Source organism: Trachemys scripta, chromosome 25 (assembly GCF_013100865.1).
Source record: "Trachemys scripta elegans isolate TJP31775 chromosome 25, CAS_Tse_1.0, whole genome shotgun sequence".
NCBI classification, from domain to species: domain Eukaryota; kingdom Metazoa; phylum Chordata; order Testudines; family Emydidae; genus Trachemys; species Trachemys scripta.
The window spans coordinates 5,769,262-5,794,597 of record NC_048322.1 but is presented as its reverse complement, the minus strand read 5'-3'; the positions used below and the strand labels follow the sequence as shown (position 1 = coordinate 5,794,597).

General features: G+C 51.3%; 1 protein-coding gene across 1 annotated transcript in view; it reads right to left on the bottom strand.

Moving 5' to 3' along the window:
• The window catches only part of LOC117869933 (arachidonate 12-lipoxygenase, 12R-type-like), a 30,150-nt gene extending 17,440 nt beyond the window's left edge, over positions 1 to 12,710 (bottom strand). The window contains exon 1 of the mRNA XM_034757031.1: positions 12,564 to 12,710. Within this exon, the coding sequence (XP_034612922.1) occupies positions 12,564 to 12,710 (147 nt within the window). The remainder of the gene's footprint in view (positions 1 to 12,563) is intronic.
• Between the last annotated feature and the right edge of the window lie 12,626 nt (positions 12,711 to 25,336).

Below are 25,336 nucleotides of genomic sequence, written 5' to 3'. Positions count from 1 at the left end.
ACATCTTGAGGTACCTCAGCATAGCCGAGCAGTGTATAGGAGAAGGGCACAATCTCTTTAAAGCCTTTGTGAGCCCTCTAGCGGTGCCCACCATTTTTTAGGAGCCGACACAAATGGGTCAGAGCAGCCATGTGCATCTAAGCTTGGCCTCAGTTAAAGTGCAGGCTGAGGTCCTGCTCCCCGGCCATCCAAGCCCTTTACCGTGGGCCCAGCCTGCCCCATCCAGGCCTTGTGGTTTAATGAGAGGGGCACCCTGTGTGACGTTGCGCTCCATACATTTTATAAAAATATGCTTATAAGTGTGGATATGATGTAACTGGAATATGCTTTATGCAAAAGGTCTCTTGTAGGGTATCATTACAAAGCTTATAATCTACTGAGTGTGATCATCCTATTTGTATGAATGTATCATTCTTGTATCTGAAACTAGGAATATGAAATATAACTCTGAGGTCCTATTGTAATTATGCAAAGTGTGGGCCATTAACGGTAGTTTGGAATCTTGATGGCTCCCATTAATCAGGACAATTGGTTGTAAATGGCTCTGTTTACTCGTAAGCTTCCTGTCAGCAAGGCAGGGGAGGGCACCGAGCCTGGCCACCGGCCGCTCTCCCCGACCGGCCAGAGCGCCGGGGGGCGGGCGGAGAGCCCGGCCAGGGCTCCGCTCTCCTGGACCGGCGGGAGCGCCGGGGGGAGGGTGGCGAGGCTGCCGCGGCTCCGCTCTCCCCAGCGGCCAGAGCGCCGGGAGGAGGGCGGAGAGCCCGCCGCGGCTCTGCTCTCCCCGGTGGCCAGAGCACCGGGAGGAGGGCGGAGAGCCCGCTGTGGCTCCGCTCTCCCCCGTGGCCAGAGCGCCGGGGGGAGGGCGGCGAGCCTGGCCGGGGCTCCGCTCTCCACGGCGGCCAGAGCCAGAGCGCCGCACTGCCCCCCTCCAGGTGCCGCCCCAAGCACAAGCTTGGTGGGCTGGTGCCTGGAGCCGGCCCTGCTTCCTATATACAAGTATGCCAGCAAGTGGGTAATGAAGTCTGACAGTGGCATGTGATCATGTCACCTGAACTGGAATCCATATTAAAGCTGGTGCTTTTCCGTTTAGAAGGAGGGGTGGAGACCCAGAGAGACAAAGGATTCCTGCCTGGGGCCAAAGCTATAAAAGGGTGGAAGAGAACAAAGGAGGCTGCCAGTCATGAGAAATTCTCCAGTTACCACCCGAGCTGGAACTAACAAGGGCTGTACCAGGGGAAAAGATTGTACCAGGGGAAAGGATTGGGCCCAGACTAGGAAGGAGTCTAGTCTGTGAAAGAAGCTTATTGGAACATCTCCGAGGGTGAGATTTACCTGTATTCAGTTTCTTAATGTATTAGGCTTAGACTTGGTTTTTCGTTTTATTTTGCTTGGTAACTTACTTTGTTCTGTCTGTTATTAGTTGGAACCACTTAAATCCTCCTTCTTATACTTAATAAAATCACTTTTGTGTATTAACTAACCCAGAGTAAGTGAATAATACCTGGGGGAGAAAACATCTGTGCATCTCTCTCTATCAGTGTTATAGAGGGCGGACTATTTATGAGTTTACCTTGCATAAGCTTTATACAGAGTAAAACGGATTTATTTGGGGTTTGGACCCCATTGGGAGCTGGGTGTCTGGGTGCTGGAGACAGGAGCACTTGCTGAGCTGTTTTCAGTTAAGTCTGCAGTTAAGTCTGTTTTCAGTTAAGTCTGGGGGGTGGTTCAGACCCTGGGTCTGTGTTTGCACCAGGCTAGTGTGTCTGGCTCAACAAGGCAGGGTTCTGGAGTCCCAAGCTGGCAGGGAAAACTGGCTCAGAGGTAATTTCAGCACGTCAGGTGACAGTCCCAAGGAGGTCTCTGTGACTGAACCCGTCACACCCCACTCCCCAGGGCCCCGCCGGGGCAGGTCCTCGGATGCCCTCCTGAGCCACTGCCTCTCCTTGAACCTGCAGCCCCGGGGCAGCCGCAGCCCAGGCCCCCGATGGGCTGGGCTGGCCACGCTCTCTGTAGGTACCCGGACTATATAAAGACCCCAATAGCCAGAGGAAGCTGGCTGAGTTACAGACCGATGCCTGTTGCCTCACCAGGCCCTGCCCCACGGCTTCGCCTGTCCCTGTCCCACAGCCTCCCCTGATCTCCATCCAACCTGCTACCCAGCCCCATGCACCAGATCTTCCGGCCCTCCATGAAAACTCCAAGCATTGCCCCAGATATCTCCGATACTGATTGACCTCCCGGCTATCTGATCCCTTAAGTCTTGCTCTAGCCCCCCCCCCCCTTAGCCTGCCCTGTCCGCCAGGCATTATGGTCCCTGCGAACTGTTCCCTTGTGACCTCCAGCCCCTGATGCTGGCTACTCACCAAAACACCAGGCCTGCCATCCCAAAGGAGCAGCAGCTCGGGGCTGGCATGGCACTTAACGCTGCTGCAGTGAGATCTAGTGCTAGCATAAGGGAGACTGAGTTCGTTTTCCGAGTAGATGCAGAACGTGAGTCCGGGTGTTGGCCTCTTGGGCCTACCATGAAACATATCAATGCCAGTTTGGCAGCTTCTCTTCTGGTCTCTTTACACACCAGGCTGTGACTCCACAAAGGAATACAAAAACTTCTGCACTTGGATGGGTCCAATGGGCCCATCCAGCCCGATATACCATCTCCCACTGCGTTTTGAAAAGCCGCTCAGTTTGAGTAAGAAAACCCATAGAAACATTTTGCAATAACCTTCCCATTTTGTAAGGCATCTCCCTTGCTTAAGGCACTTGGGAACTGGCTGGGGACCAGAAACCGCAGGGCAGACAACCCTTGTTTATTGCAGCAGGTGGAGATCTGGATGATATTACAATGACTTATTGAATGATTTAATCCCTCTGCTCAGCCCTGCTAAGGTCTTCCAATTAGTAGCAGTGAATCCTGGGGTGAATGTAAAGCCCTTTATTCCGATTACATTTGCTGTTTTTGTTGAATGTCCTGTTATTTATTTTTCAATTATTATTATTATTAATATAAAAAGAGGTCACATTTTCCAGATTTTTTCTGCCCCGGAAACAAAAAATTCAGTTAAAAAAAAAAAAACAACCAAAACCCCTAGATTCTCACAGATTCACATGACTCCAGGTGCTTGGGGCTTTAAGATATATCCCAGAGATCACATGATGCGCAAAAAAGTCAGGTGAGTTAGCAATGCTATAGAAAGGCCAGTGCTGTTAACGATTTCAGTGCCATGTGCAAGTATTCACACACCATCAGTGTATAGGCTTGTTTGTCAGCCTGAGGCCTGGTCTACACTACGGGTTTAGGTCGACTTTAGCAGCGTTAAACCGAATTAAGCCTGGACACGTCCACACAACGAGGCCCTTTCTTTCGACTTAAAGGGCCCTTTAAACCGGTTTCTTTACATCACCTCCGACGAGGGGATTAGCGATAAAACCGGCCTTTGCGGGTCGGAATTGGGGTAGTGTGGACGGAATTCGATGTTATTGGCCTCCGGGAGCTATCCCACAGTGCTTCATTGTGACCGCTCTGGACAGCGCTCTCAACTCAGATGCACTGACCAGGTAGACAGGAAAAGACCCGCGAAGGTTTGAATTTCATTTCCTGTTTGCCCAGCGTGGAGAGCACAGGTGACCACGCAGAGCTCATCAGCACAGGTAACCGTCATGGAGTCCTCCCAGGATCGCAAAAGAGCTCCAGCATGGACCGAACGGGAGGTACGAGATCTGCTCGCCATATGGGGAGATGAAGCAGTGATAGCTGAACTCCGTAGCAGTAAAAGAAATGGAAAAGTATTAGAAAAGATCTCCAAGGCCATGAAGGACCGAGGCCATAACAGGGACACACAGCAGTGCCGCGTGAAAATTAAGGAGCTAAGGCAAGCCTACCACAAAGCCAGAGAAGCAAACGGAAGGTCCGGGGCAGAGCCGCAAACTTGCCGCTACTACGCGGAGCTGCATGCGATCCTAGGGGGTGCAGCCACCACTACCCCAACCGTGTGCTATGACTCTCTCACTGGAGAAACACACAGGGAAGACGGTTCGGGGAACGAGGAAGATGACGATGGAGGTACTGTAGGTAGCTCACAGCAGCAAGGAAGTGGAGAAACCGGTTTCCCCAACAGCCAGGATCTGTTTGTTACCCTGGACCTGGAACCAGTAACCTCCGAACTCACCCAAGACCCTCAGGGCACACAGGAGACCTCTGGTGAGTGTACCTTTGTAAATATTTGTAAACATTACACATGGTTTAAAAGCAAGCGTGTTTAATGATTAATTTGCCCTGGCAATCGCGGCCAGTACATCTACTGGAAAAGTCTGTTAACGTGTATGGGGATGGAGCGGAAATCCTCCAGGGACATCTCCAGAAAGCTCTCCTTTATGTACTCCCAAAGCCTTTGCAAAAGGTTTCTGGGGAGGGCTGCCTTATCCCGTCCGCCATGGTAGGACACTTTACCACGCCAGGCCAGTAGCACGTAGTCTGGAATCATTGCATAACAAAGCATGGCAGCGTATGGTCCCGGTGTTTGCTGGCATGCAGACAATATCCATTCCTTGTCTCTCTTTGTTATCCTCAGGAGAGTGATATCATTCACGGTCACCTGGTTGAAATGGGGTGATTTTATTAAGGGGACATTCAGAGGCACCCGTTCCTGCTCTTCTGAACAGAAATGTTCCCCGCTGTTAACCATGCGGTGGAGGGGAGGGGTGAAGTGATCATCCCAGAGAATCGTGTGTGTGTGTGTGTGGGGGGGGTGGTTTACTTGTGTTTGTGCCGCATGTTAACCGGGAAACTGCAGCCCCCTCCTTTTACATTGAAACCCCATTTTAAATGGACAACCCAATTCATCCTTGAGATGGGAAATGCGCTGCTGTTTGCAACCTTTCCCGCATGTTAAGAAGGTTAAATAAGCCAAAACACTGTGGCCTACGATGGCTGCCTGCAAGCCGAAATATGCGACCTTGTAATGAAAGAGTGTACCCATTGTTCCCTAAAATGTGTCTTTTTTAACCACCTCTCCCTTCTCCTCCACCAGCTGCAAATGTTTCTCCTTCGCAGAGGCTCGTGAACATTAGAAAGAGAAAACGTAAGACGAGGGACGAGATGTTCACGGAGCTGCAGATGTCCTCCCACGCTGATAGAGCACAGCAGAATGCGTGGAGGCAGTCAATGTCGGAGATGAGAAAAGTCCAACATGAACGAGAGGAGAGGTGGCGGGCTGAAGACGATAGGTGGCGTCAGCTTGCAGACAGACGGCAAGAGGCAATGCTCCGTCTGCTGGAGCATCAAAGTGATATGCTCGAGCGTATGGTTGAGTTGCAGGAAAGGCAGCAGGAGCAGAGACCGCCGCTACAGCCCCTGTGTAACCAACAGCCCTCCTCCCCAAGTTCCATAGCCTCGTCACCCAGACGCCCAAGAACACGGTGGGGGGGCCTCCGTCCACCCAGTCACTCCACCCCAGATGATCGCCCAAGCATCAGAAGGCTGGGCTTCAATAAGAGTTAAAGTTTTAAAATGCAGTGTGTCCTTTTCCATCCCTCCTCCCCCACCCATCCCTGCTACCTTGGCAATTATCCCCCTACCTCTGTAAGGAACTAATAAAGAATGCATGAATGTGAAAAAACAATGACTTTATTGCCTCTGCAAGCGGGAGGGGAGGGGAGGGTGGGGTGGGGTGGTTGGTTTACAGGGAAGTAGAGTGAACCGGGTCGGGGGGGGGTTGGAGGGTTCATCAAGGAGAAACAAACAGAAGTTTCACACAGTAGCCTGGCCAGTCACAAAACTCGTTTTCAAAGCTTCTCTGATGCGCACCGCGCCCTGCTGTGCTCCTCTAACCGCCCTGGTGTCTGGCTGCGCGTAATCAGCGGCCAGGCGAGTTGCCTCAACCTCCCACCCCGCCATAAATGTCTCCCCCTTACTCTCACAGATATTGTGGAGCGCACAGCAAGCAGCAATAACAATGGGGATATTCTTTTCGCTGAGGTCTGAGCGAGTCAGTAAGCTGCGCCAGCGCGCTTTTAAACGTCCAAATGCACATTCCACCACCATTCGGCACTTGCTCAGCCTGTAGTTGAACAGGTCCTGACTCCTGTCCAGGCTGCCTGTGTATGGCTTCATGAGCCATGGCATTAAGGGGTAGGCTGGGTCCCCAAGGATCACGATAGGCATTTCAACATCCCCAATGGTCACTTTCTGGTCCGGGAAGAAAGTCCCTTCCTCCAGCTTTCGAAACAGAGCAGAGTTCCTGAAGACGCGAGCATCATGTACCTTTCCCGGCCATCCCACGTTGATGTTGGTGAAACGTCCCTTGTGATCCACCAGGGCTTGCAGCAGCATTGAAAAGTACCCCTTGCGGTTTATGTAGTCGGTGGCTTGGTGCTCCGGTGACAAGATAGGGATATGGGTTCCGTCTATGGCCCCGCCACAGTTTGGGAATCCCATTTCAGCAAAACCATCCACTATTGACTGCACGTTGCCCAGAGTCACTACCCTTGCTATCACCAGGTCTTTCATTGCCCTGGCAAATTGGATCACAGCAGCCCCCACAGTAGATTTGCCCACTCCAAATTGATTCCCGACTGACCGGTAGCTGTCTGGCGTTGCAAGCTTCCACAGGGCTATTGCCACTCGCTTCTCAACTGTGAGGGCTGCTCTCATCTTGGTATCCTGGCGTTTCAGGGCAGGGGAAAGCAAGTCACAAAGTTCCATGAAAGTGCCCTTACGCATGCGAAAGTTTCGCAGCCACTGGGAATCGTCCCATACCTGCAGCACGATGCGGTCCCACCAGTCTGTGCTTGTTTCCCGGGCCCAGAATCGGCGTTCCACGGTATCAACCTGCCCCAGTAACACCATGATTTCCACATTGCTGGGGCCTGTGCCTTGTGAGAGGTCTATGGCCATGTCAATTTCCTCATCACTCTCGTCGCCGCGCTGCAATCGCCTCCTCGCCTGGTCCGGGTTTCGCCTTGGCATGTTCTGGCTCTGCATGTACTCCAGGACAATGCGCGTGGTGTTCATAGTGCTCATAATTGCCGCGGTGATCTGAGCGGGCTCCATGATCCCAGTGCTAGCTATGGCGCCTGGTCAGAAAAAAGGCGCGAAAGTAGTATCTGATGGACCAGGAGAAGGAGGGCGGGAGGGAGGGAGGGCCGAGTGACGACATGGCGTACAGGTACAGGAACAGGGAGAAACACAAACAACTGTCACACAGAATGGTCCCCCCAAAGATTAAACTGGAAACCCTGGGCTTAGCAGGCCGTTGATTTCACGGAGGAAGGGGAAGCAAATGAATACAGAACAAATCTATTTTTTACATCTTAAGCTGGCAGCCGACGGTGCAGCATGAGTGATAGCCTCTCCAGTACGATGACGACGGTTACCAATCATAATATACCATCATCTGCCAAAAGGCAAGGGGCTGCTGCTGTGTAGCAATGCAGCCCCACGTCTGCCAGCCCCACGTCCGCCAGCACCCAGCATCGCCCTCGGCCTCTTCTGGGTGCTTAGCAGACAATATTGGGCAATTGGCAGAAAATAGTATATTATGACTGGTAACCGTCATCATCGAAACAGTAGCATGTCTGCCCAGGTGGCCATGATTGACAGCCATACCAGTACGACGACGACGGGTACCAGTCATAATATACCATCGCCTGCAAGGGGCTGGTGCAATGCAGCACTACGGCTGCCAGCCCCACGGCTATCACTCATGCTACACCGTCTACCGCCAAAAGGCAGTTAGCAGCTGCTGCTGTGTAGCAATGCAGTCCCACGTCTGCCAGCACCCAGAGGACATATGGTGATGGTGAGCTCAGCTGTGCTGAGCGGGCTCCATGTTGTCTGCACAGGTAACCCAGGTAACCCAGATAAAAAGGCGCGAATCTATTGTCTGCCGTTGCTGTGACGGGGGAGGGAGGGGCCTGACGACATGTACCCAGAACCGCCCGCGACACTGTTTTGCATCATCCGGGCATTGGGATCTCAACCCAGAATTCCAAGGGGCGGCAGAGACTGCGGGAACTGTGGGATAGCTGTGGGATAGCTACCCATAGTGCAATGCTCCGGAAGTCGACGCTAGCCTCGTACTGTGGACGAGGTCTGCCGACTAGAGCACCTAGAGCATTTTATTGTGTGGACATACACAATCGGCTGTATACAACCGATTTCAATAAAACCGGCTTCTATAAATTCGAACTAATTTCGTAGTGTAGACATACCCTGAGATTGAATTTGGGGTGTGACTTTTTCATATGCTTAGATCTTATACTAATATGTGTAAACAAAAGACAAAGACTAAGGGCATGCACAGCAGGTATATTTGGGCCTGCTAAGGAGGAGGAGGGGGGAATGGGGAAGGGGGACACAGGCCAGGCTCTGCAGCGTCAGAGCAGGGTACGGGGGACAGTGGGGAACAGACACTGCTGGTGTGTAGAGCGATGGATATGCTTGCTTGGAACTAACCCTGATAAACATCACCTGCACTTCAAACAGCTGGCCACCTGCTTTCTGTCTGCATGACGACAATCCTCTACACGCTCCCATCGGGACTAGGGTGCATGAATGGATCTGTGGAACTCATTGCTGTGTGCAATCGAACCAGCGCACACTACCCGGTTCCATACCAAGTGCTCAAGCCAGTGTGGACAATACCCCATTTGCCTGTGACTATCCAGTGGACTCATAAACATGGACAACAGCACGCGAAACCTGCAGGAGCAGCTCGCTGCCACTGCCAACAATGGGACAGATTTAAAATATACACTCCAGAATGGTGTTAAAAGACCTTGACCCTGTCAGAGGAGGAGGAGCAGTTCTGGTGGTGGCCTGGATGTTGGACTATATTACAATGATCAGGGCTCCAGATGTTACTGTGGATTATTATGGCTATTGGCCTGTTGTTAAGTATGCTAATTTTGCAATGTCTACTGCAGTGTTTAAGGGGGGCACAGACCCACAAGGTACAACCACTAATTGTCATGGAAGAGGCCCTCCACCACAGTGTAACACAACCCAGACCCAACCTCTCAGGCACACCATTATGGGACGTCTGGCACACTCATTGGAATATGGATGTCCATACGAGGGAAGGTGCAGCGCATAGGGGAAAGTGGGGCAAATGGAGCATCAAGACATTCCACCTTGATGCCTGGCCCTATCAGGAAATGTGTCGCCATATAGCATAGCTGAATTCGACGTATCTGATCCGACTTACCCAGCTGTGAAGACGGCGGGAAATCGACCGCCGCGGCTCCCCCATCGACGGCGCTTACTCCTACCTGGGCTGGTGTAGTACGCGCGTCGATTCGGGATCGATTATTGCGTCCCGACGAGACGCGCTATATCGATCCCTGAGAAATCGATTTCTACCCGCCGATCCGGAGGGTAGTGAAAACCAGCCCTAAGACTCCAAGCCCTCGTTCCTCCCAGCCTGACTCACAGGAAGGCCTGCAAACAGAGCCATCTGCAGACAGTTGTCCTGGTTGATGGGAGCCATCAAGATTCCAAACCACCATTAATGGCCCACACTTTGCATAATTACAATAGGCCCTCAGAGTTATTTTTCATATTTCTAGTTTCAGATACAAGAGTGATACATTTATACAAATAGGAGGATCACACTCAGTAGAGTATAAGCTTTGTATTGATACCTTACAAGAGACCTTTTGCATGAAGCATATTCCAGTTACATTATATTCACTCATTAGCATATATTTATAAAATCATATAGAGTACAACATCACACCCGCCCCCCTCCCCACCGAACAGCTGATCACCTGTGCCAGGGAGGGGGAGGGGAGGAGAGGAGTGGAGCTGCAGCACACTGGCCTTGGGGGAAGGAGGCGGAGAAGAGGTGGGGGCAGGGCCTTGGGGAAGGGGGTGAAATCAGGGCATACCCCCTCCAGCCCTCTGCCGTGAGCCGCTCAGGGCAGGGGGCTGGGAGCATCCCCATGACCCCAGCTCACATCCCCAGCCCTCTGCCCTCACCCCTGAACCTCCTCCCCATGCCCACCCTGAGCACCAAACAGGAGCTCCTGCACCCCCTCCCCACATTCCCACCTGCACCCCTCACACCAAACGGGAGCTGCCCTGGGTAAGCGCTCCACACCCCTATCTCCTGCCCCAACCCTGAGCCCCCTCCCTCACCCTAACTCCTGGCCAGACCCTGCACCCCAACCCTCAGCCTGCTCCTGCACCCTAACTCCCTCCCAGCCCCTGCACCCCTAGCCCCAAGCTCAGTGCACCCCCACCCTCAGCTCGGTGCAGAGAGAGATGAAGAGAATGAGCCAGAACCAGGGAGAAGGTAGGTACCTGCACTATGGGGGAAGGGGGGAGCCTGTTTACCCTCTCCCCAGCCCTGCTTGTGGTTGGGGGGGAGAGGCCTATGACACACTAAAAGCCAGAGAAGAGCCTGGCCTTGCCCAGGACACAACCTCACTCCTTACCCCTCTGTAGTGGTGCAGATGGCCTACACCAGCCGGAGGTGGAAACATTCAGCTAATTAGGGTGAGGCTTGTTAGGAGCCGGAGGGGAGGCAGCTGCCGGGACAGAGCAGCTATAAGGAGCGGCCCAGCAGAGCAGAGGGGAGTCTCTCCCCAACAAGCAAGGGAGGAGGACGGGCTCCCAGGGATAGCACCGGAGATAGAGCAGTGCTGGGCAGGCTCAGGGGAGCGGAGGGGGAGCTCTGGCCTGTTGCCTGCTAGGCTGGGCAGGGAGGCTGCTGCTAGAGGGTCCCTGGGTCGGGACCCAGAGTAGCAGGTGGGCCTGGGCGCCGCCCCCTTGCACTGCACCTGGCCACGGAGGAGCAGGGCCAATACAGATAGCAACTTGCCCCTGCAGTGAGGGGCCAGACTTTGGATTGTGGTTGGCTGCTGTGGTGGGTGCAAGCCACAGGACTGCCGTGACCCCCAGAAGGGGGATGAGGAAGAAGTAGTGGGCACTGCCGGAGGGCAGTGTCCTGAAAAGAACCCCACTGAGCGGGGGAGCAACGTGGGTCTGAAACAGCGGAGTAGGGTAGACAATGGGCAGGACACCCCCCGCAGAGGGCGTGCTGGAGCTGGACTGAGCTAATCCCTGGAGCAACCAGCAGGAGGCACCACGGTGGTGAGTTGTGCTCCATTACCCCCTCCCATGGGGCACAAAAGTGTTGGGACAAAGACCCCAGACCCACGCCTCTCCAAAACGGAACATGACCATAAGCTGTAAGGGGTGGGACCAGGGGTGTGCACGGCTGGTATATTTGGGGCTGCTAAGGGGGGGGAGGGGGATGGGGAACAGGGACACAGGCTGGGTTCTGTAGCATCAGAGCTGGGACATAGACTCTGGTGGCGTGTAGAGCGATGGATGTTTGTTTGGAACTAACCCCAATAAACATCACGTTGCCTGCAGTTCGGACTTCTGGACCTCTGCTTTCTGTCCATGTGGCAAGAACCAGGGGAGGGCGTGAAGGGAAAGCCCCCTAACACGCACCATCCCTCAGCGTCCCTCCCAAACCATTCTGAGTTTGGTTTACAAATCTTGAGATTAAAGCAGTAACCCGTGTGCTTTGTATTTTTGAGGCATTTCTATAGCTAGTCTATTTTAGGTACTTATCTGGCACCCACCACTGCTGTCTTGAGGCACCTTCAATCTTTAACACATTTACCCTCACAGCACTTTGTGAAGTAGTACAGTGCTGTTATCCCCATTCTATAAATGGGGAAACTGAGTCACAAAGGCTTTCACACAGTGAGACTGCAGTAGCCCAGGGAATAGAACCAGGATCTACCATAGCCCTGACAACGACTCTAACCACTGGACCATCCTCCCCACACAGTATAATGAGGACATAGAATGGATTTTTCAGTTCTGGCAATTCCAACAAAGTTGGGGAGGGGGGATTCACTTCTGGTCAAACCGAAAAAACGAAATTTTTGGCGAATCAGAAAGTCAGGGGACATCATTTTGGGTTGAACAAAATATTTCATTCGACCTGAAACAAAATGCTTTGTTTTGATCTCAAGCAATTTTTTAACATTTTAAACAAAATGAAACATAAAAGAAATGCTCTTTGTCTAGAAAAAGTGAACACTTTCATTTTGAAAATGAGAAGACGGAAACATTCTGATTTTTGTTTTGTTTTGGAACTCAAACAGTGTTCAGTGGAATCAGTGCAAATTTGTGAAAGTTAGTGCCAAATAGCCATTTTTCACCATTAAAAAAAAATTACAAGTTGAAAATTTGCACCCCTTTCTCCTCTCTGGCATAAGCAGTAAACATTTTCATAATAAAAGCTGCCAATCTTCTGTCATAATCACGTGACTCCAGGCACTGGAGATTTAAGAAAAACACACCAACTATTTGGAGATCTTTTAAGCTGCACTTAGTTCAGATTTTCTAAGCAACCACAAGGACTAGACACTTCAATATTTTTTTTCAAATGAACAAAGAGTCGCCCAATGTAACCCCATGACTCCAGAAGCTGGGGATTGAAGATCAAAAAGCCCCAAGTCACGAGTGTTGGCGACCCTCCCCCCCACACTTTCTACTGGGAGGTTCTGTCCACAGACCCTGGCCTCGTTCTACTAGCACTCACCGCCCCGGGGTTGAAGTCCTTCCCGCAGTTGTCGAGGGGCTTCTTGGCGCTCTCCTCGTGGGTCCCCACCAGGGTGATGGAGATAGAGCTGAATGTCCCAGCTAGCAGGAAGTTCCCGGTGGCGACACGGACTTTGTAGGTGCCCATCGTAGTTGGTGAGGCAGGGAGGAGTGTATCTGGCGGGATCCCTTGTCTGGCTTGCTGTCCTTGCCAGAGATTCGGTGTTATCGCCCAGTCCTGCCCCGCTGCTGGTTTTTATATTGCCCTCATTAAGCAACTGGTGATGTGAAGGGTGAGTTCTTCCATGGATCAGCACTGGGGGTTGGACACAGGCAAAGGGCGGTGAGGTTGACTTGGCTAATTTTCACTTCCAGTGAATGCTTAAGGAGGCCTCCACCCACTGCCCACACATAAAACAAAGTGGTGACAGCCCAGGGACTCTCGGGGCCCCTAAAGTGGAGAAATCCCATGACACAATTTTGGGGGGCATATGATGGGGTTCTTCTTGCTGCTTCACAAAATTCAGCAGGTGATCGCAGGGCTTCTTATGGGAAAGCTGGTAGCAGGGGATGATTTTCAGGCAGTTGACCTGTAGTCAATAGAGGGATACCAGCAGAAGACTCTGGAGTAGGGAAATTGATTAATGAAATGAAATGAAATTAATAGGCAACTGGTTTAAAACAAACAAAAGGAAATATTTCTTCACACAATGCACAGTCAACCTGTCAAATTCCTTGCCAGATGTTGTGAAGGACAATAGCGAGGAAGATTTATTTTAGATATTCAGAAAAGCTTTCCAACACTAACAATTAAGCTCTGGAATATCTGGTTGGTCCTGCTTTGAGCAGGGAGTTGGACTAGATCAAGGGTCGGCAACCTCTGAGAAGTGGTGTGCCAGGCCTTCATTAATTTAAGGTTTTGCGTGCCAGTAAAAGGTTTCGCGCGCCAGACTGGCAGCATGGGCAGCAGACAGAACCCTGGCTGGAAGCAGCGTGCCACTAAAAATCAGCCCATGTGCCACCTTTGGCAAGCGTGCCAAAGATTGCCAACCCCTGGACTAGATGATCTCCTGAGGTCTCTTCTAACCCTAATCTTCTATGATTCTAGGTGGCCAAGAAATGTTGTGTCACTGGAGGGTTTTAAGAAGAGGTTGGACAAATACTGGTCAGGGAAGGTCCAGGTTCACTTGGTCCTGCCAATCTACCATTTCTATGATTTTGATGCCTGCGTTTGATGCCGAATGTCATGGGTTCAAATCCCCTACGCGGCCGTGAAAGGGGCAGCTAAAATGGCTGTTCCTTCCTGTGAAATCCCATGCCCTGCGATAGGAGGGCAGACTAGATTATCACCGAAGTCCCTTTCGGCCTGGGAAATCTCTGAGTGGCGCCCCCCCCCCATTTTTACAGATGCGTGGGGAAGCTAAACCTCTGTCCCATAGCATTGTAGGGTGGCCCAAGAACCCAACAGACAGCTGACCTGCTTTCTATTCCCAGCTCTTGCCTGCCGGCTGATCGCAGGTGACTTCCTTCTGGCTTTGTGTGACTCAGTTTCCCCATGGTTAATTGCTGTCACCACTAGTTCCAGTCTCAGTTTGCCTAGTTTCTGGATTGTGCTATACTTTGTCAGCTGGACTGAGGAGCCCACGATCCAGTACTTGTTCCCCGTGACAGTATCTATAGACTGGGATCAAGTCCTACTTTAACCTCCCCTTTGTTAAGCTAAATAGATCTAAATAGTCTCTCATGCCAAGGCCGGTTTTCTAACCCTTTCATCATTCCTGTGGTTCTTCTCTGAATTCCCCCACACTCTTATTTGTATCCACGCCTCCCTTGCAGCCTCCTACCCAGCTCCCCAGACCAGTTCCCCACCTGACGCACTGTCCCATGGCTGCGTTGGTGTCTTCCCTGCAAGCTATTCCAGCCAGGAAGTGCTTGCCCGAATCACATTGCAAAAGGTCCCAGCCTCATCAGAATGCTCATTAACTTGTGACTTATAGCCGGGATGAATGCTGCTGCTAGATCAAAGGGCATACCCGTGCGGTTCACACTGATTCCACGACAAGGAATCCGCTGAAGTGGAGGCTCCTTTTGTTGCCAGGATATGACTCATGGGCTTGCACGAAGGTGCAGTTAAAGCTAATTTTGGGTTTTTTGGAAAGTGACATATGACGAGGGAAAAAATTCAACCAGAGCGCTGAGGCTACGTGAGCTTTTGGACTTTAATTATTTCCTGCAGCAGGGAGTTTCACAAGTGAGTTATCCATCACCGGAAATGGATTTCCTTTTCTATTGGACATCCATTCATTGCGCTATCGATATCGTTCCCATAGTGCCTAGTGGTCCCAGCTGAGACCATGGCCCCCGGGTGCTGCACAGCCCCTGATCCAGATCAGGGCCCCTCCCCCATTGTGCCATGCCACCTTGGTCTCATGTTATGGAAAAGGGGTAAATAGCAACATACTAGCCCTAATCACATCTCTTACCCTAAGACCCTAGTCAACCCTAAACTTCACTCCAAGTATTAAAATTAACCCCTACCCATAACTGTAACCCTATACTCCATCCCCATCCCTAACTAACCCCTACCCTATACCCCATCCTTACCCTAAAACTAACCACTACTGTTAGGGGGCTTATTTTTTTACCCTTTCACTTTCCTGGTCCTTCTCGCATGAACAGAGAGCAACAATACCCAATGTTTGAAGGTGCAAACAATTTGATGTTTATTGGGGTGAATTTTCAGCAAGAAACTTCCAGTTTCCTTCCTCAGTGTCCCCCTTCCCAGCTCTGACACCACAGAGCCTTGCCTGTGTCCCTGTTCCCATTCCCTGTTCCCGTTCCCCCCCTTAGCGAAATATGATTCCAATTCCCCCACCCCATCCCCGTTTCCATTCCTCCCTTACTTCCTGATTGACTGCAGACTATATAGTAAAACGTGAGTTCTGCTTAGCTATACCTTAACCAATCATTTTACTGAAATTTAACTAACCAATCCTGACACATTGTAACATGGTTATTTAACCAATTATATCCCACCACCTTAATTGGTTTACACCCAACAAAATTAATTATCCAGCAGACCGAAACAATTACAGAACCAGACAGATTCTACAGACAAACAATAGGGAAATGGAGACTACAGTGATAGAATCCTCAATACAGAAATGAGGATTTCACACCCCAGCTATTGAGAAGGGAGTTCTTGCCAGACAGGATTCTATCACACTAAGTTTCCTTTTACAACTTCTAGGCTCTTCCCTTTCTCTGGAGGTGATGGGAATATCAGGACAGGATTGGATTCCTAACAGCCCAATAGCCCCTTATTTCCATGGGACTGGTTGGAAGGTGAGGATGTGACCGTTCGCTTTCTAGCTTATGGCTGCTCCCACTGCTTAGCCGAAGGCCTTAGCCTAAGAACCAGGCCTCAGGCTGTCACAGTGGGAGAAGGCCCTGACGCCAGCAGACAGTGATTTTTTTTTTATTCTTTCTTTTATACCTCTAACTAGCTTAGTGATCAGAATACACCTACATTTTTAAAGTATAGGCCTTTGCAGACAGGCCTAGATATCTCTATCCTAACCCCTACCCAAAACTGTAACCCTATACCCCATCCCTAACCCTAACTAACTAACCCCTACCCAAAACTGTAACCCTATACCCCATCATAGGTGCCAATGTTCCCCGGCTCTGGTGGGTGCTTGCCCCGTCCCGACTCCACCCTTTCCCCGCTCCTGCCCTGCCCCCATTCCAACCCTTCCCCAAAGTCCCACCCCCAACTCCGCCCCCTCCCTGCCCCATTGGACCTCTTCCTCAAATTCCCGCCCTGGCCCCACCTCTTCCCCAAGCATGCCGCGTTCCCCTTCCTCCCCCTCCCTCCCAGCCATGCTAAACAGCTGTTTCGCGGTGCAAGCGCTAGGAGCTAGGGGGGAAAAGTGGGCACGTGGCGCACTCTGGGGAGGAGGCGGAGGAGAGCTGGGGGGGCGGGTGGGGAGCTGCCGATGGGTGCAGAGCACCCACCAATTTTTCCCCATGGGTACTCCAGCGGAGTCGATGCCTATGTACCCCATCCCTAACTCTAAAACTAACCACTACCCATAACTTTAACCCTATACCCCATCTCTAATCCACCAAAAGTGATTTGAGGGCTGCAGAAATTGCCTGACAGGGAGACATGGTTTAGCTTATGAAAGAGAGGATTGTCATGTTATGTAACAGCCAGAAAATCCCGGGAACTAAAGGGCTTTGAAGACTCGTGGCAAAAGTCAGAACAGGAACCAATGGCTGGAAGCTTAAACCAAACAAATTCCAATTGGAAATAAGACACTTTAGAGATTAGCTAAATTCCTGGAGGATAGATCTGTCCATGGTTGTTAGCCGAGATTGTCTGGGACGCAACCCCATTATGCTCTGGGTTCCACCAGCCTCTGTTTGCCAGACACTGGGACTGGACGACAGGGGATGGATCACCCAATAATTGCCCTGTTCTGTTCATTCCCCCCGGGGCACCTGGCTGTGACATTCTATACCTTGGGGGAGCGTAGTACTGTAACCCCCATATTCCTCATTTTCATATGATAATGATCTTACGTTACAAGGCATGCTTTATATGTATCCGGGGAAAGGTTATGAAGAGGCCAGCAATGGGTCCATTTTCTAGGCAGAGGGGCCACGAGGCTCCGTGCGCTGCTCCTGCCCCGAGCACCGACTCCGCACTGGAGGGAGAGTGGTGCCTGCGGATGAGAGTCCTCTGCCTAGGAGCTGGACCGGCTGCTGGCAACTTCCGGGATGCAGCACGGTCCACGGTGCCAGGACAGGCGAGAAGCCTGCCTTAGCACCCCCGCTGCGTCTCTGACTGGAAGCCACCAGAGGAAACCCCGTGCTAAATCCTACGCCCTAATCCCCTGCCCCAACCCCCCAAACCCAGAGCCCCTTCCTGCACTGGAAACCCCTCATCCTTGGCCCCACCCCAGAGCCTGCACCCCCAGCCCAGAGCCCTGACCCCCTCCCACATCCCAACCCCCTGCCCCAGTGCTGAGCCTCCCCAAACCTGGAACCCCTTCCTGCAACCCAAACCCCTCATCTCCAGCCCCTGCATCCCCAAGCCCTGATGCCCTCCCACACCCCAACCCCCTGCCCCAGTTTTAGCTCTTATCTATATATTTTTTTCCTTTTAGATTTTAGATTCTAAAGGATTGACAACAGTGATTTGTTGGTAAGATCTTACTTGTATATTGACCTGGGTCTGGGGCTTGGTCCTTTGGGATTGAGGGAACCTTTTTTCTTTTACTGGGGTATTAGTTTTCATAACCATTTGTCCCCATAACGAGTGTCACTGGTGGTGATCCTGGGAAACTGGAGTGTCTAAGGGAATTGCTTGTGTGACTTATGGTTAGCCAGTGGGGTAAAGCCGAAATCTTCTCTGTTTGGCTGGTTTGGTTTTCCTTGGTGTGCAAAGGAACCCCAGCCTTGGGCTGTGACTGCCCTGTTCTAAGCAGTCCTGAATTGGTACTCTCAGTTGGGTCCCGCCAAAGCCAGCATCATCACAAGCACCAAGAAAATCAGGAGAGTAATTATAACAATAACTTTAAGCTCTTATTTAGTGTTGGCTGACCATAGGGAAGTCACCGCCCCTCCCAGTGCCTCAGTTTCTCCAGTCATAAAATGTGGATTACAATGCTGACCTCTGTTGCAAAGTGCTGTGAGATGTGCTGACGAAAAGCACTTGAGAAGCGCTCCAAATTATTATTATTCTGCTGATATTCTTGGTGCTCTCCTTGGAGGAGCTAAGAAAGTGGATTAGCACCAAGAGGTTCTGAATGTTTTTAGAGGCAATCTGCAAAGGGTGTGTGTGTGTGTGTGTGTGTGTTTGCCCCTTTTGCTTCTTTACCATGGAGACAGACTTTTTCGATGTATTTTTAAGTTCTTTTGGGGGAAGGTTTTGTGGAAATATCAAGGATATAAAATCTGCTTTCTTCTGTTTTTCAAACTGTGGGGCACTTCCCCCTGGGACGGGGGGGGCATGCAACAAGGTCCTTTCCCGGGGAGCAGGAGCTGACAGAGATGTCATGCCTCCGGGGGCGGTAGTGGTAGCATCAGGCGGTATGTGCTGGAGAAGATCCGGTGGGGAGGGAGCCCCTTGCTCTGTATCAGTGACCTGTCCTCTTTCTTATTTACCACTCCCCAAATTTTTGGTGTTCTCTGCATGCTGGATCGGGGCTGGTTTTATGCTTCCTTCCAGCTCATTGATTAAAAACATTAAATAGCAGAAGGCTAAGAACTGAGCCCTGCGGGACCCCCCTCCCCCGGCAGTGCCCTCACTCGATGATGGTTCCCCATTGACAATTTTGAATCCATTGAATGTGCCCCATCTTACTTTCTAGTTTGTTCATCGGGACGTTGGGCGGTACCACGCCAAATGGTGCGCAGATGTCCAGGTTGTTTACATCAATTCCAGGACCTTTATCAAAAGAACATAGGAATGTCCAGACTGGGTCAGACCAAAGGTCCATCTAGCCCAATGTCCTGTCTTTCGATGCCAGGTGCCCCAGAGGGAATGAATAGAACAGGTAGTCACCAAGTTGCTCATTCCCATCTTCTGGCAAACAGAATTTGTAATCTCATTATAAAATAAAAAGGTATCAAGTTAGTTTGACAGGATCTAGTTTCCATAAACCTTCGTTAATTGGCGTTACAGATATTACCTATGTCAGCTGCTCCATTATCTTGACTGAGAGCAGCGTCAGGCGGACGGGTCTATAATTACCCAACTTGTGGTTTTTGTACGGTTTGCCACACCTTCACTCAGACTCATACACATCGCGATCTTCTAGTCTGATAGCTTGCATGTTGCCGGCTGCAGAACTGCACCCACTCATTCTCCTCTGTTCACTCTAGCTTCAACTGATGCCTGCTCCATGCTGCAGAGGAAGGCAAAAACCCCACCCCTGCGTCTCTACCAATCTGATCCAGGAGAAAATTCCTTCCCAATCCCTAATCTGGTGATCAGCAAGACCCACCTGGGAAAGAATTCTCTGTAGTAACTCAGAGCCCTTCCCATCTAGTGTCCCATCTCCAGCCGTTGGAGATATTTGCTGCTAGTCAACCTGTGATCAACTAATACACCCAGACCTTTCTTCGCCTCTGCCATTTCCAACCGATACGTCCCCAGCTTATAGCAAAAATTCTTATTAGTCTCTAAATGCATGACTTTGCACTATTAAATCTCATCCCATTTCTATGACTCCACTTCACAAGGTCACCCAGATCTTCTTGTATGATATTCTGGTCCTCCTCCATACTGGCAATACCTCCCAGCCTGACACTTCAGCCTGATTCCTCCAGCCTGATACTTCACCTTTCAGCATGACCCATTGTAGAATCATAGAAGATTAGGGTTGGAAGGGACCTCAGGAGGTATCTAGTCCAACCCCCTGCTCAAAGCAGGACCAACTTCTCATGGAGTCACTGGGCAATACTCTGGAGCTGCTCCCTACGAAGCCAGTCAGGACTGTGGGGGAGCCTCCTCTCTCTGAGCAGACTGTCTCCAGGGCAAGAAGCTCACATACAGGGCCAGCTTTAGCAAGTGCGGGGCCTGATTCCTGGCGCTTATACTCACCGGGCGGCGCTCCCAGTCTTCGGCGGCACTTCAGATTGCCAGCTGGGGGAGGGGGATCGCGGGGCTTGACGGGGTTGTGGGGCCACGAGGCTGCCACACTTCGGCCGGAGCTCCAGCCGGGAGAGCGGAGCCACGGGGCTTGCAGCACTCCGGCCGGGGTCACGGGGCCGCAGTGCTCCAGCCAGGGTCACGGGGCAGTGGGGCAGCCGTGCTCCGGCTGGGGTCGCGGGGCCACGGGGCTGCCGCACCCCTGAAAATGTAAGTTTAAAAAAAAATTAAATTTAAAAAAAATTAAAAAGGCGCCTAAGGCGCGGGACCCTCTTAGGCGCGGGGCCCAATTCCGGGGAATCAGGCAAATTGGCCTAAAGCCGACCCTGCTTACACAGCTTCCACCTTCCTGGGTCTGACCTTGGAGCATTCAGCCTCCCCTTCCACGCCGTGCGCTTCCCACAGCAAGTCCGCACAGGCGGGGCTCTTGGGGGTGCCAGAAGGCCCTGCACCCCAACTCCACAGTCAGACGTGACTCTCAGCCAGCCAGTAAAACAGAAGGTTTATTAGAAGACAGGAACATGGTGTAAAACAGAGCTTGTAGGTACAGACAACAGGACCCCTCAGTCAAGTCCATCTTGGGGAATAGGGAGCCCAGACCCTGGTGCTGGGCCTCCCGCCATTTCCCCAGCCAGCGCTAAACTGAAACTCTCCAGCCCCTCCTCTGGCCTTTGTCTCTTTCCCAGGCCAGGAGGCCACCTGATCTCTTTGTTCTCCAACACCTTCAGTTGGTACCTTTGCAGGGGAGCGGCCAGGCCATCAATTGCCAGGAGACAGGGTGTCGGCCATTCTCTGTGCGACAGCATCACACCTGCCCTCTAGGGCTTTGCAACAATCACACACCCTTATCCCACCACCTAGATACTTAAGAAAGGCATAGGGGAAACTGAGGCATCCACACAGTATTCAGAGAAAACATTAAGAACATTCCCACTTCGTCACACAACCCCAACTAAATTATCCCAGTGTCAAGCCGGGTCTTAAAAACCTCTAAGGATGGAGATTCCACCACCTCCCTAAGTAACCCATTCCAGTGCTTCACCGCCCTCCTAGTGAAATAGTGTTTCCTAATATCCAACCTAGACCTCCCCCACTGCAACTTGAGACCATTGCTCCTTGTTCTGTCATCTGCCACCACTGAGAACAGCCGAGCTCCATCCTCTTTGGAACCCCCCTTGAGGTAGTTGAAGGCTGCTATCAAATCCCCCCTCACTCTTCTCTTCTGCAGACTAAATAACCCCAGTTCCCTCAGCCTCTCCTCGTAAGTCATGTGCCCCAGCCCCCTAATCATTTTCGTTGCCCTCCACTGGACTTTCTTCAATTTCTCCACATCCTTTCTGTAGTGGGGCGCCCAAAACTGGACGCAATACTCCAGATGTGGCCTCACCATTGCCGAATATAGGGGAATAATCATGTCCCTCGAGCTGCTGGCAACCATAGGCGCTGACTTCCCCCCTTTTACCTGGGTGCTCAACCCCCATGTCTGCCCCCGGCCCTGCCCCACTCCACCCTTTCCCCAAATCCCCGCCCTAGCCCAGTTTCCTCCCCTGAGTGAGCCACGTTCCTGCTCCCGCCCCCGGAGTATGTTTGGCAGTGGCTGGGTGGGAAGCGCTGGGAGGTAGGCAGAGGAGTGGGGACGTGGCGCACTCAGTGCGGGAGGAAGAGGTGGAGCGCGGGGGGAGGAGAGCTTGGCTGCCGGTGGGTGCAGAGCACCCACTAATTTTTCCCCATGGGTGCTCCAGCCCCAGAGCACCCACGAAGTTGGTGGCTATGCTGGCAACGCTCCTACTAATACAGCCCAATATGCCGTTGGCCTTCTTGGCAACACGAGCACACTGCAGACTCATAATCTGTTTCTCATCCACTGTAGTCGCCACGTCCTTTTCTGCAAAACTACATCTTAGCCACTCAGTCCCCAGCCTGTAGCGGTGCATGGGATTCTTCCGTCCTAAGTGCAGGGCTCTGCACTTGTCCTTTTTGAACCTCATCAGATTTATTTTGGCCCAATCCTCTAATTTGTCTAGGTCACTCTAGACCCTATTCCTACCCTCCAGCGTATCTACCTCTCCTCCCAGCTTAGTGTCATCCCCGAACTTGCTGAGGGTGCAATCCATCCCGTCATCCAGATCATTAACGAAGATGCTGGAAAAAAAACCGGCCCCAGGACCGACCCTTGGGGCACTCCGCTTGATACCGGCTGCCAACAAGACATGGAGCCATTGATCACTACCCATTGAGCCTGATGATCTAGCCAGCTTTCTATCCACCTTACAGTCCATTCATCCAGCCCATACTTCTTTAACTTGGCGGCAAGAATACTGTGGGAGACCATATCAAAAGCTTTGCTAAAGTCAAGGTGTATCATGTCCACAGCTTTCCCCATATCCACAGAGCCAGTTATCTCATCATAGAAGGCAATCAGGTTGGTCAGGCACAACTTCCCCTTGGTGAATCCATGTTGACTGTTCCTGATCACCTTCCTCTCCTCGAAGTGCTTCAAAATGGATTCCCTGAGGACCTGCTCCATGATTTTTCCAGGGATTGAGGTGAGGCTGACCAGTCCATAGTCCCCTGGATTCTCCTTCTTCCCTTTTTAAAAGATGGACTCTATATTTGCCTTTTTCCAGTCATCCGGGACCTCCCCTGATCGCCACAAGTTTTCAAAGAAAATAGCCAATGGCTCTACAATCACATCAGCCAATTCCCTCAGCACCCTTGGGTGCAGTGCATCCGGCCCCATGGACTTGTGCATGTCCAGCTTTTCTAAATAGTCCTTAACCTGTTCTTTCACCACTGAGGGCTGCTCACGTCCTCCCCATTCTGTGCTGCCCAGTGCAGCAGTCTGAGAGCTGCCCTTGTCTGTGAAAACCGAGGCAAGGAAAGCATTGAGTACTTCAGCTTTTTCAACATCCAGGGCTGTCCTTAGGCATACGCAGCTGCCTAGGGCACCATGACATTTGGGGCACCAAATTGCCCCAAATATCATGGTGCCCTAGGCAGCTGCATGCTGCATATGTGGTAGCACCAGCCCCGGCGACCAGCCCTATTCCCCGGCCGGCTGCGCCCATTGCAAGGGGCAGGGCTGTCCCTGGGGGTGGCCCAGACAACTCCCTCCACCCCACCTCTTACCCTTCCCCCCTGCTCTGCCCCCAGCCTGCCTATATTCCACCTCTTTCCCCCAGCGACCCCGCACTCACTGGCAGGAGCAGGAAGTGGAGCAACCTGGTCTCAGCCTGCTCCACTCCACCAGCTCCCAGCCTCGTCGCTCAGCTTCCCGCCGCCGGTGAGTGCGGGGAGGTTGGGGAAAGGACACTCCCCCGCCCCGCACTCACTGGTGGAGGGTAGCGGAGCACTGCGGCTGGGAGCTGGCGGAGTAGAGCAGGCTGGGGCAGTGAGTTCAGGTGGGGGGATCACTTCCCCCGAGCGAAAACTCTACTTGAAATAAGCATCTAAGATTACAAAAATTGTAAGTAATAGCAAGGAAATGTGTTAGATTATCTTTTGTTTTATCTTGTGAATTTTCCCTATGGTAAGAGCTAATTTTATTCCTGTTTTGTAACTGGGAAGCAGAATCAGAGGGGAATCCTCTGGGTTTTAAATCTTTTTATTTACCCCGTAAAGTTATCTTCCATCCTGTTTTTGCAGGTGTGATTCTTTTACTTTCTTTTTAATAAAATTTATTCTTTTAAGAGCCTGATTGATTTTCAGTGTCCTAAAAACCAGGGATTTGGTCTGTGCTCGCTTTGTTAACCTAACGGTTGGTATATTATTCTCAAGCCCCCCCAGGAAAGGGGGTGAAGGGGCTTGGGGGGGATATTTGGGGGGTGGGGATAGGGCTGCAAGTGGCCCAATCCCTGAATGTTTGTTTAAATCACTTGGTGGCAGCAATACCGTCCAAGGACAAGGAAAGGAATGTTTGTCCTGGGGAAGTTTTAACCTAAGCTGGTGGAATATAAGCTTAGGGCATCTTTCATGCGGGTCCCCACATCTGTACCCCAGAGTTCAGAGTGGGGAGGGAACCTTGACAACCTTCTTGTTGCTAACATACCTGTAGAAACCCTTCTTGTTACCCTTCACATTCCTTGCTAACTGCAACTCCAGTTGTCATAGAATAGAATATCAGAGTTGGAAGGGAGGTCAGCTACTCCAACCCCCTGTTCAAGCAGGACCAATCCCCCAAAATCATCCCAGCCAGGGCTTTGTCAAGCCTTACCTTAAAAATTCCTAAGGAAGGAGATTCCACCACCCTCCTAGTAAAAAAGTTTTGGCCTTCCTGATTACACCCCTGCATGCTTGAGCAATATTTTTATACTCCTCCCTAATCATCCGTCCAAGTTTCCACTTCTTGTAAGCTTCCTTTTTGTGTTTAAGCTCAGCAAAGATTTCTCTGTTAAGCCAAGCTGGTCGCCTGCCATATTTGCTATTCTTTCTGCACATCAGGATGGTTTGCTCCTGCTCCCTCAATAAGGTTCCTTTAAAATACAGCCAGCTCTCCTGGATGCCTTGCCCCTTCATGTTATTCTCCTAGGGGATCCTGCCCATCAGTTCCCTGAGGGAGTCAAAGTCTGCTTTTCTGATGTCCAGGGTCCCTAACCAGTTCCTTACCCACCTTTCAATTCTCATATCAATCCCCATCTTCTCCAATTGAACTAATAATTTCCCATGTGGAACTGTATCAAATGCCTCACTGAAATCCAGGGAGATTAGATCATCTGCATTTCCTTTGTCTAAAAAATCAGTTATTGTCTCAAAGAAAGAGATCAGGTTGGTCTGGCACGATCCGCTTTTTGTAAAACCATCTTGTATTTTATCCCAATTACCGTTAACCTGTGTCCTTAACGGCTTTCTCTCTCAAATTTGTTCCAAGTCCTGGTGTAGAATTGAGGTCAAACTAACAGGCTGGTAGTTTCCCTGATCACTTCCCCCCCCACCCCTTTCTTAAAAATAGGTACTACATTAGCAATTCCCTAGTCATAGGGTACAACGCTGTGTTCACGGATTCATTAAAAAGGCTTGCTGTCAAGTTTTCAATTTCACGTGCCAGTGCATTTAATATTCTTGGATGGAGAAGAGGGAGGAGGTCTAGGAGACCGGAACATCTTTATGCGGTA